A 20926-nucleotide genomic window follows, 5' to 3' on the forward strand; every position below is an offset into this window, starting at 1 on the left:
AGAGGGTCAATGACTTGCCCTACGTCACACAGCCAGTAAGTGGCAAAGCAGCATTTGAACCCAGGACATTTGGCTTTAAAGTCCTTGCACTTAATCATTACACTCTCTGGCTTTTCTTTGGACAAAAATGTTGTTGCTCCATGGGGCTGTCCCTACTCTGACGGAGTGCCTTTTTCTAGTTCTCTCCCAGATAGGGGGAAGGTTGGCAGTGACCTTGACTGGCTCTGGAGTCAGACCTGGGTTTGTTTCCTGCCTCTACCATTTACTGCAACCTTGAGCAAGTTGTTTGCTTAACTTTGCTGAGCCTCAATTTCCCCATGTGTGAAACAGAAATAATCACAGTGTGAGATGATATGATTAACCATTTTGCCTCTGCTTGTGACGTAGGATGTACTTGATACATGTTAACTATTACTATTACATTAGCGTCAGCAAAGTCAACCCCTAGGAGTCGTATAGACAGCTTCAGAGCAGAGGGGATAGGTGAGCAGAGCCCTCTGTCATTCACATCCCTGGGGACTTGGTCAGTGGTTTGGTTCACCCAGGTTACTTGTGTCTATTATATACCTAGGCATCCCCAGCCTTTGCTTCTTGGCACTGGTTAGAGCGCCAGCGGCCATGCCAGCCTAGTGAGTTCTCAGAATTTCTTGGCTCCCAGAATGGTTCAGTCTCGATCAGAACTGGGTGATTTCCTGTCATCCAAGAGCAAGTCAAAGGCACACATTCTCACACTTACTCTCTGCCGGGCTCTTGGCCCTTCTTGCTGACTCGCCATATCTCCAGGCTCCGTTCTGGAACCCTTCAGTCATCATCAGCCCTCCCATGGTCTGGGCAGAGAGCAGACACTGCCTTGGAGACATTGCCTATTGCCTTTTAAAGAAATAGGGAAGATTTTCTCCAAAATTTCATTAGTTTTCTTCTTTTACAGATAAAATCAAGCTTTGGTTTTCTTATTGCTGTATTTTATGCTTTTGAATTACAGAAAGAATACAAACTCATTATTATAATTCAAACAGTACAGAAATGTGGAAAATGGAAGGTGAAATTTCCCCAACCATCATCCCCAGCTACTCATTCCTTTTTACAGAAGAAATCCCTGAACGTTTTATGAATCTTTCCATAAATTTATTAAACATATACAAATCCATTCATTTACATGTTTAGCATTTTTTCTTAACTCATCTACACAACAGTCTTCTGAAACTTCCTTTTTCAGCTAATTTATCTGAGCACATGTCAACACATAGAGATATACCTCGGGCTTTGTCTGGTATTCCAGTAATAAAAATTTACCGTAATTTATTTTCTTGTTCCTTGCTGACAGTTAAGATTGTTACTAGTTTTTTCCTACCACAAATATATGATGCTGCAGCATCCTTGCTGGTACAGCGTCTATCTTTGTACACTGGTATGATTTTATCCATAAGGAAAATTCCATGCAGTTTCAACTATGACAGACATTGTCAAATTGTTCTTCCAAGAGGCCCAACCAATTTCTATTCCCCCAACAGTGTGTTGAATGCCTCTTTTCCCAGCCCCTTCTCCAACACTGCATAATAAGACACTTCATTTTTTGCCAGTCTGAGAGGAATAAAATGGAAAGAATGTTTCTGAGCCAGGTCCCACGGTAATTCAGATCTTATGACCTTTCAGACTGTGCCTACCTAAAGATTGTTAAATATTCAAGAACTACTTTTTACCCGGCCTTATGCTTGGAATTAGAGATGCGAAATTAAATTAAAGCAGTTTCTGCCCTCAGGTTGATCCCCGTCTGCCGGAGGAAGCAAACACATGGACAAATAAAATGAGAGCAAGACAGTGTGGTTCAGGTGTGCTAGAGAAGTGCATCAGCCAAGCTGACTTGTGTTTGATAAACTCTATCTTCATGAATATCACAAATGAATTTGTAAAATACAGTACACACAGTGTCCTGGGGAGAGAGGAAAACTTGAAATCCTCAAAAACCGACTTGATTAGAAGCAGAAAAATCCTGCCGCTTCCCCCTAGTGGGGGCAGCAGGAGAGCTGGGCAGTTAGGAGCAGGTAAGTAATTTTGAAATAGTCTCCTTGGTGGTTTCCATGTTTACTAACGGGGTTTGTTTAAGGGAGGCTGTGAAACCCAGCTGAGTTTGCAGCTGGCTCTGATTCTGGATCACTCGTACCCAGACAAATTTGTATGTTAGGCCAGAAAGAGCGAGAACAAAGGAGCAGAAAGCTGGCTTTAAAAACCCACAACCTTCGAGCTCATAGAGGTTGGACGTGGGTGGCATGAATAGGCTGTTACCCCAGGGGTTACAAGGAGTAACTCTGAACAGTGCCCATTGTAAAGTGGATGCCCAGAATGGGTGTTCAATGAATGAGTGAGCATCAAAGATGTTTCTGTCTGTGAAGGGGCCTCCTACTCAAAAAGAAAAGATCCATTTAGAAAGGGGTGTGAGTACCTGATCTACCCACCTGTGGGGAGCAATGCCTTAGCTATAGATTTTCTTTGGGTCATCTGCCCCAGATGTCTCTTCGTTCGCTTGAGATATCTTAAGAACAACACAAGGCAAGAAACAGTTGAGAATATCTGAAACAGCACTGTGGAATGAACCTAACCAACGAATTGCCTAAGCAGGGATATATAGAGCCAACTACAAAGCATGCAGAGTTGTAAAAAGGCTGTGAAGCCAGGGGCAATCCTCGCCCATCCTTCCACAGAAGGCATGGCAGAAACCAGGTGAGGTGTGTCCTGGGTCTGACCCCCAGTGTCCACTCTCTTCCCCCATCAGCGAGGTCTATTTTGTCTGGTTTGATGCTGCCACTCTGGTTCCAAGCCAAAGGACCACTCCCTGTGACAGAACTGATGGAACAATCTCAGTGAATTTTCCGTCTCTTGGTCTTCCACCCTCCTGTCCACCCGCTCCCATTTATCAAATACCCACTGCGTGCTGGGTGGCTCCATGGGGGGATGTACAGGTGAATATCATATATCCCGTGTCTTTCAAGAGCATGTAGTCCAAAGGAAGAGGCGGATCTGAAATTAACAATTACTGTGGAGTGCTGAGCGCCACAATGGAGATGTGGTCAAATGCCTTGGAACTAGAGGAGAAAGAAACCCATTTGGCACAGGGCAGATAAAGAACAATTCAGAAACAATATTGTGTAAATATAACAAGGCAGGTCAAGTGCTGAGTGCGGTGCCTGGAAAGCACTTAAGAGATGATAGACATTATTATTACAGCACTTGTGCTAGCTCTCAAAGAACAAGGGAGAGTTTGCCAGGTGGACAGAAAGAAGGGTATTGCCACCCTATGCAACAGCAGGAATAAAGGTGAGGAGGTGAGTGTGCTGTCTTGAAAAGTGCACGGGCTTTGTAGCAGAGAAATCTGGATTCAGATCCTAGTTCTGCCACTTACTAGTTGTGACTTTGGGCATGTCAAGATGAGCCTCCATTTCCTAATCTATCTAGTGAGGGTAATGGTGCCTGTTTTTAAAGGCTCATTGTGGGGCTTGAAGTGGATTTATGTGTAGTACCTGGCATCCAATGGAGTCTCAGCAAACAGTAGGTACCGTTGTGGATGTGTGACTCCATCAGACCCATTCAATGTAGCAGGACAATTGAGTGTTTAGTGGGTTGCGGGGTGGGGAGGGAGGATGGCCAGAGAGGAAGCTAAAATGTCAAGACCGGATGCCGGATGGTCTGGACTGAAGACTTGACTCTGTGGGCAATGGGGAGGCAGTAAATGCTTCCGTCCTAGAGAAATACAGGATCAGGCTTGGTTTCAGAGTGCAAACTCTGCCAGTGGTGTGGATGGTGGGTTCGAAGGTAAGAAATGGAGACAAGGAAACCACTTTGGGAAATGCTGCTTCCATGTTCTTGTCTTGGCAGCTCACGGCTCATAGCAGCCTACTAAAAGCTCTAAGTCCTGTAGTCAGTGCTGCCTGGAGGGGCAGATTAGGGCCATGGTTAAGAGCACAGGCTTCAGTATCAAGGCCAATGTGGATTTGAATCCTAGCCCTGTTGCTTCCTGGTTGTGTGCCCTTGGGCAATTACTTAACCCCACTGAGTTTCAGTTTCCCCTTCTGTAAAATGAAGATTAATAGTAATCTAATAGTACATTTCTCATAGGCTTGTTGTGAGGATTAAATGAGATAGTATAAATAAAGCACTTAGCTTAGCTCTAGGAATTCAATAAAAGTTGATAGTTATAATTTTCAAAATTACATATTTGACCATGGACCCGTTTTTCCATGGAACACCTATTAACCTCCCCCAGAGCCACTAACGTTCTACGAAAAAACATCCTGCTTTAGACATTCTGGAGAAGCAGCAGCACTTTCTGCTCCAAGAAATAGTAAGGAGGGTTGCCAAGTTCTAACACAGTGGTTCTCGGATGCACATTAGACCCACCTGGGAGCTTTAAAAAATTTCAATGCCTGGCTGCACCCCAGACCAATTAAACTAGACTCTCTCAAGGCGGGACTTGGGCATCCGAATTTTTTTTAACTTTTAATGGTTTATTAAGATAAAACAAATACAGCGTAGTACACAAGGCCAAAGTGAATGACTTTTTCACACACTCAACATGCTCATGTAAACCATGTCCTGCTCAAAAACCAGAATACCACAGTACTCCAGAAGCCCCTCTTATGTCACTTTCCAGTCACCCCCCCCCCACCCTAAGGCCACTCTCCTTATTGACAGGTTAGTTTTGCCTGTTGAATTTTACGTAAGTGGAATCATATAGTGTATTCTTTTGTGTGTTTGGTTTATTTTGGCTACCATCATGAGAGTTATCCATACTGTCAAGTGTAATTGTATATTGTCCATTCTCATTGCTGTACAATGTTCCATTTTTATATCATATTTTTTTTCCAGAGTACTGTTGGTGGGCATTTTGGATAGTTTATGCTTTGGGACTATTACAAATAGTGCTATTGACATTCTTGTAAAGGCCTTTTGGTGAATGTCTATGGAAATTTCTGTTGGGTATTTTCCTAGGAGTGAAATTGCTGGGTGATAGGACATTGTATGTTTAGAGTTAGAAGGTATTGCCGAGCGGTTTTTAAAAGTGGTTGTACCAATTTATATTTCCACTCAGTGTATACGAATTCTTGCCGACAGTTGATATTTTCTATCTTTCAAAAAAAATTTTTGGCCATTCTCACAGATAGATAGGAGTCTTGCTCTGTGATCTTAATATAGGTTCCCAGCATCTCCAGGCGATTCTAAACGTAGCCAAGGTTGAGAATGTCTTTCCTTTGAAAAAGCAAAACATGCATTAATGGAACTGGAGAAAGAGATGTTATAATGCGGAGCACCTCCCCGTTGACTCTCTTTGACGTCTGTACCCAGAGTTTTTTATAGACCTGATCTGTCTAATCAGCCAGTGGAGGATGTTTTTTGCCATGGAAGGAGAATATGGAGGCGGATGAAACCTGACAGCCTGCGCCTCATCCTTGTATGCTTTATGTGCACCAAGGGGCGCCATCAGGAGTGAGCTGGGAGCTAACCTGAGGAACCAAGAAGCTCTGGAAAGAGGCCGCAGCAGGACTTCAATCTCTTCTTCCAAGTTAAGACCTGAAAGAGCAGGGAGGACGTGAGACGTGACCAGTAGTCTATGTGGATGTCGACAGATGAAAAGAGCTGGTCTTTGGGACCAGAATTTGAGACTTTATGTTGTGCTTTTGCTCTCCAAAGCTTGCCCAACATCTGGCACTTTGAAGATGCTCAAAACAGTGGTCACCGAAGTCAATATTACAACTTAACTGTCCCTGGTGAAAGGAGCAGCTCACCTGGCAGCAGAGGAGGGTGTTGGTGGGGATTTAGCTGATCTGATTAAAAGTTTTAGTTCTCTTCTTTGTAGTTTCTGTGTTGTGGCCGATATTTCCTATTTGTTCATTTATTTTCCTTCACACCTTTGAGCAGAGTTATAATAGCTGCTTTAACATCCTCATCTGTTAACTCCAACATCTGAGTCATCTTGGGGTAGATCTCTATTGATTGCCTTTCCTCTTGAATTGGGGTTACATCTTGCTGTTTGTTTGTTTAAAAAAATTCTTTTCTAGTGATTTTGATTGCATCCTGAACATTGTGAATGAGACTTGAAGAGACTCTTGATTCTATTATGTTCCTCAGAACAGTGATGATTTTTTGTTTGTTTTATTGGGCAGATAACTTGACCAAACTCAGACTCTAAACTCAGTTTCTCTGGGGTTGGCAAGAGCTGAAATCCTCCTTCAGTTCTTTTAGGCTTAGTTGGGCTGTATGTCATCATTCAGAGAGATTTGGGCAGAATTTATACTGAGAATTTGGGGCTGCTGGTCTGTGGCTATTTTCTGGGACATCTCTCCTCACTTTCCCCTTGTAGTTACCTGAACTCTGTCCTCTCGTTCCTCAAACAGTAAAAGCAAAGCTTTCTGTCCAGGTTGTAGCCACCAAGTACATTGACTGGGGCCTGCCCTGGGCTAAAAAAGCTATAAAAAAAAAAAACGAAAGTCACCTGATGCCATTTCTTTCTTTCAAGCGTTGACCAGTCAAGTTTCTGTCTGCTTATGATTGGACAAATCTAGGGCCTTCCAATAGGTTAGCGTGTGTGTATGTAGAGTTTATCATAGTTATGTGCTGTAGGGTAGATCCAGTAAGAGCTATTCTGCCATTACTAGAAGCAGAATCTTTCTTTTTTTTTCCCCTTTTTATTTATTTGTTTTTAATATTCTTTTTTTTGAGGAAGATTAGCCCAGAGCTAACATCTGCTGCCAATCCTCTTCTTTTTTGCTGAGGAAGACTGGCCCTGAGCTAACATCCATGCCCATCTTCCTCTACTTTATATGTGGGACGCCTACCACAGCATGGCGTGCCATGTGGTGCCATGTCCGCACCTGGGATCTGAACCGGCGAACCCTGGGCCACCGAAGCGGAACATGCAGACTTAACCGATGCGCCACCGGGCCGGCCCCAGAACCTTTCTGATCAATAGTTTTGTTCATTAAACGGCCCTCAGAGCCCCCCTACTTTACTGGCTAGCACATAGTGGACGGCAATAAATATTTATTTATTGACTAAATGAATGAGGCTGTAAATTAAAAGTGGAAGTGAATTAGGGGAGAAAATTGCCAGAAGAAAACCCTGAAACTAGTTACTCGTTGATGACATCAGGTATAAAATAGAGAAGGTGTTCAGTAATTTGCTGGAGAAAATGGGTTGAAATAATGTTAGGGCCCCAGATATCTGAGTGTAGACCAGGATGGCGAACCTGGTAAACCTGAGATTTCAACACGAGGAGGGAAATTCAATTGAGAGAGTAACGTTACTTTAATGGAGTTGAATTTATGGCTTATGGAGACTTTACCATGTTCAATGGAAATCAAGCTGGCCAGAGGGAAAGCAGAGGTATGCTTGACGTTCTGTCCACCCCAGAGGGGCCGAGAGGAGGGAATCAAAGCGAAGGAACTTTGGCTGGCGATCAAAGAGGCGAGGAACCGAAGTAATGTAAACGCGATTTACTACAGCTTGCTTCTCTCTGCATGAGAGGTGACCTGGAACGTCACAGATGCAGTCCCGAGGGACTTCAAAGCCTGTGTATTGGACGGAAACCTCATTTACCAAAATGCAGAGCCTCTATGAAGTTTAGGATGAGATACATTTCCTGCGCAGACCTCCAAAAGTAATGACAGCTCCAACAGTCAGGGAAGTTATGACTTTCATCAGTTATCCTCACTCTGCATAGATTTCATTTATTCTCCTTCAAGGATGGCTCTTCTTGTTACCAGTCATGCTTCCGTGGGTCATCTTCCCTGTCTGACATTTTTTCCTTCATTTTCAAGGAGGGGAGATATTAAAAATATTTAACCATCATGGCACAGGCACAGACCAATCAAAAGAGAGGCTAGCCACACACAACTGGAATTTCAGCCCTACTTACAAGTTCCTTAACTTCTCTGAGGCTCAGTTTTCCCCTCTTTGAAATGGGGACAATACCTACATTGCAGAGTTGATGCAATGATTCCAAGAGATGTTACAGGTAAAGAGCTTGACATGGGGAAGGCGTGCTGTGCACAGAAGCTGCCATTAGTACCCTGGATTCTTTATCGCTGGATGCATTTCATCTACCTATTTTATAGGTTCTGTGATGCCTCTCTCGAGTTTCATTAAGCATATGTTTTGCTGTATACTAACTTCAGCAGGTATCTGTCCTATTAGAAGTTGGTCTGTCTGGTTCCCTAATCAAAATGTCCTCTTATCTCCCTGATCACTAATACTGTGAATTTTCCGAAGTCCTCTTGTATGTCATGAGGAAGATCTTTTAAAGCACTTATGGTTCTTGTAGAGTTTTTCCTAGTTCCTTCTTCTTCTCCTCTTACGTACATAGACTTCGGAATTAAGCAGACCTGGGTTCAAATCTCAGCTCCCCCGCTGCCCAGCGGTGCAGTTCATTGCCGTCCCTTCTCTGCATCGCTCCAGCGCTTCCTCTCCTCATTCCTTCTTCCTCCAGTGTGGGGCTTTCTCCATCAAGTCCAGCTCTCTGCTTTTCATTGTCCTTGTTTCCTTGGACTTACTCTCTAAACCTCCATGAACAAACCATACGAAAGGTTTCTAAAATTCCCATCCCAGCAACTTCCTAATTGGCTAAGAAAACCCCTGGCTAAAGAGGAGGAGACAGCTCGCTGGGGAGACCTTTGAGGTTTCTGAAGTGGAGAGAGGGGTCTTGTTAGCAGGTGGACCACAGGCTCCTTCCTCCTTTATGTTGAGGATGGGGCTCAAGATGCTTGGAAGAGACAAGAGAGTGATCTCTGGATCTGGATGGGGAAGGGTGTCGGCTGGTGGCTGTACCTCTGCCCCTCCCCCTTCAAGAATGGACCCCCTCCAGTTACCAGCACAATGCTTATCTCCCTGCTCTCCAGGGACAGGCTTGCAAGAGGTGGCAGTCAGTGGCAGAGGCTGCCATCCTTCTCTTGAGTTGGCTCAGCACACTGCTTCCTAGAACCTGGATCCAGTCAACCTACGGGGATGGAGTACAGTTCTTCATTCTACTCCCTAGGGCAAGTGATTGGAGAAATTCCTACTAGAACCCAAGATATTCTTGATTCTTGTCTACCATTGAGGTCATGGTGATTTTGTTTTGTTGTCTGGATGATGTACTGGCATTTGAGGGGCCTTTCTACTCAATCTGATAACTTTCTAGATGTTTGTGTTTAAGACTAAAGGATTTTGAACAATGGGGCAAAGGCAAGTATTGAAATCCAAGTTCAGGCAAGCATGATGTAGAACAGTTGCATGCTCAGTGTGCAGCCAGCCACTTCCTGCTCCTTTCTCCATGGCAGACATTACTAATCGATCATACACTTATTCCTCCTGTTATCACACATGACCTCATAACCCCTCCCCTCACAGTGCTCCAAGTAGCCACCACCAACCTAAGAGATGGCACAACAGAGGGAAGTTTGGCGAAGGATGTCATGCTGAGAGATGGGGCAGAGGAGACAGAGGCCACTCCAGGCTTAGCCAGTGTGAATTGTCATCCCCTGTTCAATGAATGTGTAACCAAGAGGGCATTCTGTGGCTACAGGTGGCCTCCTTTGGAAAACGATCCCTCCAGCTGCAAAGGGAATTTTTATCTCCCTGCAAAGGGAGGGGGTGGACCACACTCCCTCAAGCCTGGAGAAAGTGTGTGTAATTTGACTCCCATTTCCCTGTGCTTAGCTGTTACATAAGCTTCTTTAGAAGACTGTGACTGTGACTGACTCATGTATTCGTCGACATCATGTCAGCTTTGTGTGTGCCCCATCCTTGGCACCTTCATTCTGTCCCCTGCAGCCTCCCCCACACTGGCATTCTTACCCACAAGTGCGTGGGCCTCTCTGTGGGTTCAGGTTCACGGGGAGAAGCTGGGCATGGAAGACTGGTGTGTTCATGGGTTTTCCTTCACCTGTTCAAGCTGTGGCTTCCTTTGAAGTTTTCTTGGAGTTGAGCCTGAGAAAGCTGTCTCAACTTCGCAGGCAGAACGAATCCAAAACATCTTCAATTAATATCTACATGGGGTGGTCATTCCAGGCTGTCTAGCCTGGTGGTTACCAAGTGCTGGGCAGCAAAGATGATTGATAGATGCTTGCTCCTAATGCAGATGATCTGTCTGCCAGGCCAGGACTGGGGCTCATGGCCAGTCCCACTTACTACCCTACATGGACCTTTTCTTTCAGCAGGCTCATGAGTGGCCATGGAGTTCCTGGTGATGGGGACCCCAGCATCGTGTCATGGCTGGCTTTGTTGAATTGTCAACTTTAGACAGATTTTCCTCATGCCAGCCTGATCCCACTTCTTCATTTTGCCTGTCCGTGATCCTAAGTCTGCCCTCTAGAGGCTCAGAACAAAGCTAATCATTTCCCTCTTGGCTTTTGCTAAGGCCTTGTCTTATACTGCCAATATGGCCCACTCAGTTCAGACAGAGGTCAGTGGGGCTGTTGTCATCCCGATGCTGGACATCATTCTCTTCCTGAGAGCTCAAGATGCATTCGTTGCTCGATCACTCTTTGTTCATATTGAACTTGTGGTTCTTGAATCCTGCCGCCTTCCCCTGCCCTGACACGCGCCCCTCCCCTCCCCCCAAAGTCCTGTCAAATTGGGTCATAGTAAATGGGTGTCAGGAGACAGCGACAAGCCAGGACCAAGCCCAGGGCCACCACTGAGAAGTCTGAATGAAGGAGCACATCTAGGAGAGGCAGTTAAGGAGCAGGCCCTTGGGAACCGGAGTCCCACAACAGATTCAAAACCAAAATGTCTGTCTAGGATGACTGTGCCTGTAGTCTAGAAGGTCCATCTCAGCAAGGACAGGACAGTCAGTCCACGAAAATCCCATGAGGATGGAGTTGAGGGTGACAAGGCTAATTTCTAATTCAGATATTTGGAGCACCAAAGGCCCCAGAAGTCTCTTTGCTTGTAAGGAAAGTATCTTTAAGGTGGGGGTGGGGGTGGGGAGGGGGGAAATGACGCTGTTATTCAAAGAAGTGTGTTGTGGGAGGGTGGGGGTGTGCTTCCTCCAGGAGAGAAAGTGGGTCCCAAGTGAGTTGCAAGGAGGAGGGCAAGCCAGAGCTGTTTTGTTTTCCTCTTTCCCTCGTGCTCAGGGGTACAGGAAGCGTGAGGAGAAAGCACTCACGGCCTTCCTCCAGGCGGCTGCCAATATTGTGTGGAGAAGAATAGCTAAAGAACAAGAAAAAAATCTTAACATTTTCTTTCAACAGTGTGAACTTTGAGACACTGTCTGACTCATGTTTTAAAGTCTCTTCAATTTGAATTCACCTTCCTCCGTGTTGTTTTTCTCAAGGCACTAGGCTCGAGTCCAAAGATGTGTCAACCAGCTGCTCCCCTGGGACCGAGGAGTCACAAGGCCTAGGCCCCCGTCTCCCATCGCAGGGGGTGGGGCTGCTGCGGGAACCTGGCTTTGGGCTTCCCACCCTTCCTCAAGGCTGGCCCTCAGCTTGGGCCTGAGGGGCCACCCATGGCCATTGTGGAGGGAGGTGGAGGTATCTGGTAATATGCCCAGCAAGAGGCCACTCATCTTGCTTCAGGCAACAGTTCCTTCTGGGGTCCCCATTTTTGCATCGCTAAAAGCAGGACTGCTGTCTGTTAGGGTACTGTTGGCTACAAGTAACAAAATTCAATTCAACTGGATTAAATAATACAGAGGATTTTGTCAGTTTGGAGAGCTAAGTCCAGAGCCCCTAACTTAAAGGACCCTGTTTCTATCTTCTGACTCCCAGGTATTGGCTTCATCCATAGACCGGCTTTCTGCATGGCTGGTGGCAAGGTAGCTTCCCGCAGCAACTGGGGTCCATGCTTCCAGTTCACATGCAGTGGGAAGAGAGAGCTTTTGATTGGGCCAACTTAGGACACTGTGCCTATCCGCAACCAGTTGTTGTGGCTGGGCTTAGGCCATGGCCGACAGGTTCTGGCCAATCAGGGCCCAGCACAGAGTGATAATGCGGCAACTACGAAGACCACCACCAAACTCTGTCTTTCAATGGCCTCATGCCTTTCTTCCTCTTCTGGTTTCCCCAGAGGCGTATTCAGTCCCCAAACAGCACTCCTGTAAGTCTTTTCATTTTGAGGGGGAGGCGTTGTGTAGTGCCTCCTGCCCATCCCCCCCCCAAGTTCCAGCACACTTTCACCCCTTTCCCCTCAAGGTTCAGCCCTCTGGAGCAGAGCCCCTGCTACCCTAGATGTACACTGACTCAGTTTCTCCCTTCACTTGCAGCAAAGGTTAGTGGATGCAGCAAGAGGGATGAAGTTCAGGCTTTGTCAGACAGCAGCCAGAGGCTCACCCGTCAGCCTGTTCCTGCCTCACTGAGGGTCCAGTGCTTGGCCTTGGACTTCTGCTGCCCACAATCAGCCTGTTTTGGTTCATCTACCCAGACCCAACACAGCCATTTGTTGGAAACATGAAGTACCCTGCCCTATTTCCCCTCACTTCTGATTTCTCTTCTCACATCACACATGCCTCCTGGATAACCTCACCCCACCTGGCCTCTGCAGACCCTCACACACCACCTGGCCAACCCCACCACTCCATTGACTTGTGGTCCCATGTGCCCAGTTTTCTGCAGGATAGTCCATCTGGATGTTCCCATAACACACTGGGCTCTCTGTCTCCATGGAGCTGATTTTCCTCCAGCTGAGGTCCTCTTTGGGAATCCCCTTTAAGTGTTGAGGATGCCGTTGCTCTCCTGAGTCCTGGCAGTTTGGGCTGGGTCCCCATCACTATCTAGGACTAGCCATGAAAGTACGGACAGGGGCACAGGGGCCAGTCCTCAATGGAGCCAGGACTTGTGTGGGCCGCCCCAGCACCGAGGCCAGCACCCTGTCTAGGGGGCTGCCCAGCTGCTGTGTTAGCAGCACCACGGCGGTTCTTTAATTAGACCAAGCAGGGTTTTCTCGGTCGGGGGTGGGAGGAGGTGTGTGGGTCTATTGGGGGAAACTAGGTCACCTGAAAACCAGCGGTCAGGAGGGAGCTGTCCTGGAGCCCCAGCTCCAGGGAACCCAGAGGGGCGGGGCTGGCAGGGAGAGCAAAGTCAGAGAAAATGTGCTCTGACCCCTTTTATTGGCCCTTGGGAGGTATTGTCCTCACCTTTCTCCAGAGAACTGGGCAACTGCCCTTAATTCCTTCGCCCCGAGCTAACTGCCAGAGCCAGGGGGCCCAGCAGGGAGTACCTTCTGTCTGCCTGGGACCCGCCACCCGGGGGCCTGGGGTTCCAGTTACTGCTCAGTCCCTGCATCCTTGGAACCTGTCACCCACTCCCTTGTGCCTCTGTTTTGTCATCCATCCAATGGGCAGGGACCATGTCTTTTGCCCTGCTTTATCCCCAGCCCTTAGCACAGTGCCAGCATGTGATAGATGCCCAATAAATATTCGTCAGATGAAATACTGAGCTCATATGAGCTCTTCTCTTATAAGATTGTTGTCATTGCGGATCGGTGACCAGGTGGGTTTCCCAAGGGTCAGTCACTTACAATTTTTGCCAACACTAAGTACCATCATCATTTAATTTTTTTTCTTTGCTACCACCTTGCTAGTTTTCCACTGAATAGATTTCTTTAAGGAAATTTTATATCACTAATTTAAATAAACAATAACTGTGAAAACAAATCCACAGAAAACACAATATTATTCCATTTTATCCTAGATACAATTGCTTGCCCAAGGCTGTGAGCCTGAGGTCTGCTCTCTCTTTGTTTACAAGGGAGATGACATGGTTCTAAAGATGTTAGAGGTCTGTTAGCACCGAACTGACACTTTTTTTTTTTTTTCTGGAGAAAATCTGACAAGTTAAAAAGGAAGTGAAAAGAATATAAATTGCTCTCTCTCAGTCCATGTTATATTAAGCCTTGTCCTGTACTTTTGAAAATTCCCTTGGAGTGGATTCTCTTTCCACACTTAGGGAAGCACTTGGCTGAAATGATGGCTGGGGAAGTTCTTTGAAAAGGATTAAGTGCTTTAGCAGGATAAGCGATTGGTATGATTATTCTTATCTTCAGTCTTAGCGTGTTTTTGATGCCTCCCATTTAGTAGGTGACCAGGAGATACTTAATAACAAAGAAATGAGTGATTGTCTGTGTACAGAATCTTGGGGGTGAAAGAAATCTTATGGAATACTCAGACTGACCTGACACCAGTGGAAATTTTATTCTCCAGTGAGTGATGGAGCACTTGCCACCTCCTGAGACAGCCGCTGGACCACAAGCCCCTTGTTGAATTACTTGTTGGACAGCTCTGGAAGCTGGGTGTCTGTTCTCCAGGTACACAGCACTGCTTCCCTGTACCTTGGTCATGTTCTGCCCTGGGGAGATGCACAAACTATCTTCTCTGTTTTGTACGGGTTGGACCTCTGGGTCTTTGGAGACTGCTGTCTCATTCTGCATAGGTCAGGGCTTGCAAACTCAAATGACTACAAGAGCCAGCGAGTGATGCCAATTAGTGAAGGAGATCAGGTGGGAGTAATGGGGTATAGTGGTGACTATGATAAATTAGAGGGTATGTGCCCCGTCTGGGGGGACAGTCCTACTCCATACCTGCTGATTGTTGCCGTGTGAACCCAGCATGGCCAGGTACTGAGATGTTCCAAGAAAAGCTGAAAATCTGATTTTGGATATAATATCTTCAACTTTTAAATGTTAGTGAATTACAATATTGTAAAACAAGGTATGGACCACAGGGGGCTTTCTGGTTAAATCTGGCCCACAGCCACAAGTTGCTCACCACTGCCCCCAAGACTTTTGTTCCCTTTGGTCTGGACAGCCCCATCGTCTTCAAGCCATGTTTGTGTGTGTTGCTTCCCAGAATTCCCTCCATAGTGGTCAGCCCCTCTGCATGCCTTTTAAAATTGTCAAGCTCCCTCTCAGCCTGTGTCCGCCCTTCTCACCTGATGAACTCTTGCTCATCCTTTAAGATTCAGTTCAGTTATCCCCTACTCTGGAGAGTCTTTTCTGATAACCCCAGGCAGACTGGCTCTTCCATTTTCCAGCTGTGTCATGTTGGGTAAGTTACTTAATCTCTCTGTGCCTGTTTCCTTATCTGTAGAATGAGGATGATAATAGTGTCTACCTCATTAGGTTGTCAGGAAGATTAAATGAATTTATAGATAGATTGACAGACACACAGACTGGGATTTCCTAGAAGGCAGAACTGGTTCCTGATCCATTTCTGAATCGGGGCTTGTCACAGAGCAGGTGTTCACTAAATGTTGGTTTCTTGAGGAAGTGTGGAGAAGTAAATATGTGGTCCTCTCACTCCCTGTGAGGTTTGACCATCATGATGATACTGTATGGTTGTAAATTCAACTCTTCTGAACTCCTTACTTTTATTTTTTCTTTTCTTTTTTTTTTTTTTTTTTTTTTGAGGTAGATTAGCCTTGAGCTAACATCTGCCATCAATCCTGTTCTCTTTGCTGAGGAAGATTGGTCCTGAGCTAACATCCATGCCCATCTCCCTCTATTTTTTATGTGGGATGTTGCCACAGCATAGCTTGATAAGTGGTGTGTAGGTCCATCCCTGGGATCCAAACTGGCGAACCCTGGGCCACTGAAGTGGAGCATGTGAACTTAACCGCTATGCCACTGGGCTGGTCCCAAACTCCTTGCTTTTAAAAAGGCAACCAAAATATGTATCTAAATGACTAAAATGAAGAACAGTGACAGCAACAAATGCTGGCAGAGAAACTGGATCACTCATACATTGCTGGTGGGAATGAAAAATGGTACAGCCACTCTGGAAAACAGTTTGACAGTTTCTTATAAAACTAAACATGTAATTACTGTACAACCCAGCAATTGTACTTTGGGATGTTTACTCCAGAGAAATGAAAACATGTTCACACAAAAACCTGCACTTGAATGTCACAGCCCCAAACTGGAAACAGCCCAGATGTTCTTTAATGAGTGAACAGTTGCACAAACCAGGGCACATGCATACAATGGAATACAACTCAGCAACAAAAAAGAATGGGCTATTGATACCTGGAACAACTTGGATGAATCTAAGGGAATGATGCTGAGTGAAAAAAGCCAATCCTCAAAAGTCACCTACTGTCTGATCCTATTCATATAACATGTTTGAAGTAACAAAATTCTAGTGATGGGGAGCAGATTAATGATTACCAAGGGCAAGGATGGGAGAGTGTTGGGAGAGGGGTTAGGGATCTTGTGTGATGGCGCTGTTTGGATCTTGACTGTAGTGGTGGATACATGAAGCTACACCTGTGATGAAATTCTGTAAAACTAAACACACACAAATGAGTGTGTGTAAAACTGGGGAAATCTGACTAGATTGATGGGTTGTATCAATGTCAGGTTCCTGGTTGCCTTATTCTACTGTCGTTTTGCAAGATGTTAGTGTTGGGATAAACTAGGTAAAGATTGCACCAATCTTGCCATATTATTTGTTACTACCACATATGAATCTACAATTATCTCAAAATAAAAATTTTAATTAATTTAAAAAGCATCGCAAGGTGTTCAACACAAAAGGCAACCAAAAACAGTTAGCTTGCTCCCTGCTGAGCCTTCCCATTGGCTTATGTTTACCCTTGAAATCGGGTCCACTTAGACCCTGGGATCTTTGCCCTCTGAGCATTGCCAAGCCACCTCCTTCCCCATTCCGCCTGTCTACCCTCCAGTCTCAGAGCTGGAAGAGCCCTGAAGAAGAATCGGACCCACCCTGAGCTCCCGAAGGTGCAGGCTAAGGCTGAACCCTGGTCTTTAGCTTCCCGAGAGAGGGTGTTCTGGGGGTGGGGGTGAAGCAGGGAACCCCGCAGATCAACAATCACTTCCTGAAGCCCAGGGCTCTCCTCATTCCCTTTGTGGAAGCGGCATTTCCACATCACGCAGAGGAAGACCTGCACAGTCTTTCTCTGTTGCCCAACAACCTGCAGTTATCCACCCGCCTTGCCCGTGGCTTTCCGGATATGCCGTATTGACATGTTCCTGCTCTTCTTCCTTCAAGCTTGTTTCTCTTTGCTCTTAGGTGTATAACTTTTTTTTTTGGTCAGCTCTTCTTAGTCCTTGAACATTCTGTAAATTCTGGGAGGTGGATACAACATTTTACAGGTGGGAAAATAGCCTTAGGGGGGATCAAATGATTGTTCCCCGACCCTGTTGCTCTGCGTCTGAGAGCTCATGGGGTTTGTGCTGACATGAAGACAGGGGCCACTTGGCTTCAGACTGAAATTTTGTTGACCTCATATTGTCTAAGAATCGATGAGAGCAAGAGGCATGATTTTTGTTTTTAGAGCCGTCTATACAGGAAAACTTCAACTAAGATTTTCTAGGTTCCAGCGGTTCAGCACTTATCAAACTTTTTGGTCTTAGGACCCCTTAATACTCTTAAAATTAAAGATCTCAAAGAGCTTTTGTTTCTGTGGATTGTATCTGTCAATATTTACCATATTATAAATTAATACTGAGAAATTAAAAATATAGTATTAATTCCTTTAAAAATAATAATAAACCCCTTATATATCATAACAATTATAACAATATAACAATAAACCTCTTATATGTTATAACAATATAACCACAAAAAAGTAATGGTAATGATGTGACATGATGGAGCTGCTAGCTAACGTTACAGTGGTAATCATATTGCAATATATAAGTGTATCAAATCAATACATTTTATACCTTAAACATACATAATGTTATAGGTCAGTTATATTTCAATAAAAAAAGAAAAAATACAATAGGGAAAAAAAGTGTTTTGAACCTGGAGCGTGGTGACATAATCAGATCGGAGTTTGGAGCCTGACAAGCGTGTCCCTCTGTGTCTCTCTCCCGTCACAGGCCCCACCATGAGGCCCCAGCCCCGCAGGAGCCCCGATGCTCCCCTGGCCCCCGGCGCACCGTGCTAGCCCCCAGCCAGGGCGCGGCGAGGCGCGGAGGCCATGGCCAGCCACGTGGACCTGCTGACGGAGCTGCAGCTGCTGGAGAAGGTGCCGACACTGGAGCGGCTGCGAGCCGCCCAGAAGCGCCGGGCCCAGCAGCTGAAGAAGTGGGCACAGTATGAGCAGGACCTGCAGCACCGCAAGCGCAAGCACGAGCGGAAGCGCAGCACGGGCGGCCGGCGAAAGAAGGTGTCCTTCGAGGCTAGCGTGGCCCTGCTGGAGGCCTCCCTTAGGAACGACGCCGAGGAAGGTAGGCCACTCCCGCTCCTTGTTGGCTGGTGGCCGCCTTGGCCTCGGTGCCTCCTGCTCAGGGTTTGGACTCCAGGTTCTGTGCAGTGGAGGTGTGAGCTGGGCGTTGGCCCTCTCCCAGGTGGTGCGGCCCCACCCCTCTTAGGAAGTGCATCTTCCTAGGAAGGCTCTGAATTCTTAGACTTTGTTTTTGGAAACAAGAATTCCAGCCTTTGGCTAATGAACACGGTACTAATTTTCCTTTGCTCCCAGAAATATTTACTGACAACTGACTTCTTGAGCATCACTATTCCAGATATCATGGTGACAAATTGGCTCTGGGTTCTCTCCTCTAAGGAGCTCAGTACTCATAGGATCTTGCATTTCTTGAGCCCTCCTCTGTGCTGCAGAACTCTGTCTGCTGGTGCCTTTTCTTTGGGCTTCACTGCAGACGTAGATGGTGTGTGTGTGTGTGGGGGGGGAGGGTGCCAGCAAGGTGGGCAACGTGGACTCCTCGGGTCTAAGACACTTTGTCAACTATTCCCTGTGTGACCCTGGCAAGTGGACAAGTTGCTTGTGCTCCCTGTTCCTTCATGTCCACCTCTGTAAAATGGGGACAGTGTCCACCTCGAGGGCTTGCTGTGAGTGTTACATGAGGTAACACCTGTGGGTTCTTGGACGTGGTCCCTCATACTGTGTAAGTGATTAGTATGTTGTATTTTATTATGTTATTACTATATTCTATTTCATTATGTTTATGTAATGAATATATATAAAATTATATTTATACAGAGATTGTCCATAAAATCTGGAAACAGTGATGAATATACACAATGCTGTCTAGAACGTTTTCACTCTATAAAGCTAATGAATAAATAAATGTAAACACAGATACGCACTCGTATAATCTGTTTCCAGATTTTATGGATACCCTGTACTTGTTATATTTGATTTAATTATATTATTATTTTGTGTCCCATGATCCAGATATCACGATACCCAAAGAGGCAGGTATAATAACACCCATTTTACAGATGAGGAAACTGAGACACAGAGAGGTTCAGAACCTTAACCAAAGGAGCAGAGCTGGGATCAGAACCCCCAGGATATAGGCTCTTGTCACTGGCCTCATGGCCTTGTAAGTTTGCTTCCCATGGTGAAAATGGGTGGAGGATCTGTGATTTGGCCAAAGCCCTCTTCTCTGAGCATGCTCTGAGGGCTCATGGCTGTTCACTGTGCAGCTGAGATTTGTGCAAGCGTCCTGTGTTCCTCCCAGCAGCCTCTAGTCCCTCCCTGTGTATGAATCCTTTCTGGCTGTCTCTGGAGGGACCTACCCGTGTTTCCTGGGTCCCTCTGGCCTCCTGCCTCTCCACACCCTGCTGACACCTGGTGCTAAAGTAGTCATTGAAAGAACTGAGGAGTGTGGCACTTACCAAACTGGAGGGTGTGGGGTTTTATGTACGTTGCTCCTCGGGTTCTGGAACTCCCTGAGGAGTCGGTGACTGCCCTGATTACAGAGTGCTCTGGGAAATGAGCAGAGAGGCATTCCTGGAACCACTCAGCTGGAAACAGCTCCGCTGAGAGCCTGGGGCGAGCAGCCCTGTAAGAGAGGCATGAAATCTCAGGCTCGGGACAGGGCCCTGTGAGGCTCCTTCCCCCATGCCATTTGCCCCGTGACGTGGCAGGCCCATCCCACTCCGTGGGCGGCACATCATGATTCTAATTTTGGTCGTGGGTGGCGGTTCCCAGCAATGCTTTCCCCACTCATCTTTTACTCCCTTCTTCCCTGACAAAGCCCCATTTCCCACTCCTTGGAGGGGCTTTTCAGAGACTCTGTGAGGTGGTTGTGCTGCTTCGGAACATCTGGCCAGCTCCCCAGAACATCTGCACCTTCCCCCAGCATCCTGCCCGTGTCCACGCCCTAAAGTACTCCCATGTGTACCGGTTAGAAAGAGCATTGGGCTTGGGTCCAAGGACCAGGGCCCCTCTGCCCAGCGTGTGACCTTGAGCAGCTTGTTTGACCTCCCTGGAGCTAGTTTCTTACTCTGTAAAATGGGGTTTTGAACCCTTGCTATCAAGGGAGTGTGACAAGAATTAGACAAGATCCTACATGTGACAACCGTTACCCTGAACCCTGGCACCAGTGCTGCGATCATTTTAACTCACTTTTTCTGGTTTTGTTTTTTTACAGACTTGAATGTTTTTAAGAACCCAAATATACACAAACACATTATTCTTGTAAAAATCAAACAACACAGAAGTGTACAGAGTAAAAAGCTCCTCCTCCTCTTCCTTCCTTCCTTCTTTCTTTCCCTCCTTCCCTCCTTTCTTCCTTCTGTATTACTACTGCTGTTAGTTTGATGTATTTCCTTCCAGGCGTTTTTCTCATTTACTATGTATTTGTGGACTTGGAGAAATATCGAGCTAGTTGGGATTTTTTGTTTTTTAGTTTTTATGTAAGTGATGACATACTGGATATGTTATTCTGCAATTTTCTTTTTCTCACCCAACAAAATATCTTGGAGGTGTCTTCATGCCCATTCATGTGCTGTGGAATAATAGACCTGCATCGTTCTTTTTAACTGCTGTGTGCTATTCTGTAGTGTGGATTCCCCAGAATTTCTGAACTGCTTCCTTATTGATAGGTGCTTGGGTTTTTTCAGTGGTTTTGCATTTGCCACAGTGACTGTTTTGTGCACACATGCAAATGTTTATCCGGGACAGATGTAGAAAAATGGAAGAGCCAGATCCAAGGATATGTGTATTAAATATGAATGAGAGAAGCGCTA

At 46.0% G+C, this 20926-nt stretch overlaps 1 protein-coding gene across 5 annotated transcripts in view; it reads left to right on the forward strand.

The window, feature by feature from the left end:
* PPP1R16B (protein phosphatase 1 regulatory subunit 16B) overlaps positions 1–20926 on the forward strand; it is a 99214-nt gene that overhangs the window by 8866 nt on the left and 69422 nt on the right. For all 5 annotated transcript variants that reach the window (XM_070589214.1, XM_008517406.2, XM_008517407.2 and 2 more), the window contains exon 2: positions 17809–18159. In XM_070589214.1, coding sequence (XP_070445315.1) covers positions 17910–18159 — 250 coding nt within the window. In that variant the 5' untranslated portion in view covers positions 17809–17909. The remainder of the gene's footprint in view (positions 1–17808; positions 18160–20926) is intronic.

The sequence above is a fragment of the Equus przewalskii genome, chromosome 21 (genome assembly GCF_037783145.1).
Source record: "Equus przewalskii isolate Varuska chromosome 21, EquPr2, whole genome shotgun sequence".
Lineage (NCBI taxonomy): Eukaryota > Metazoa > Chordata > Mammalia > Perissodactyla > Equidae > Equus > Equus przewalskii.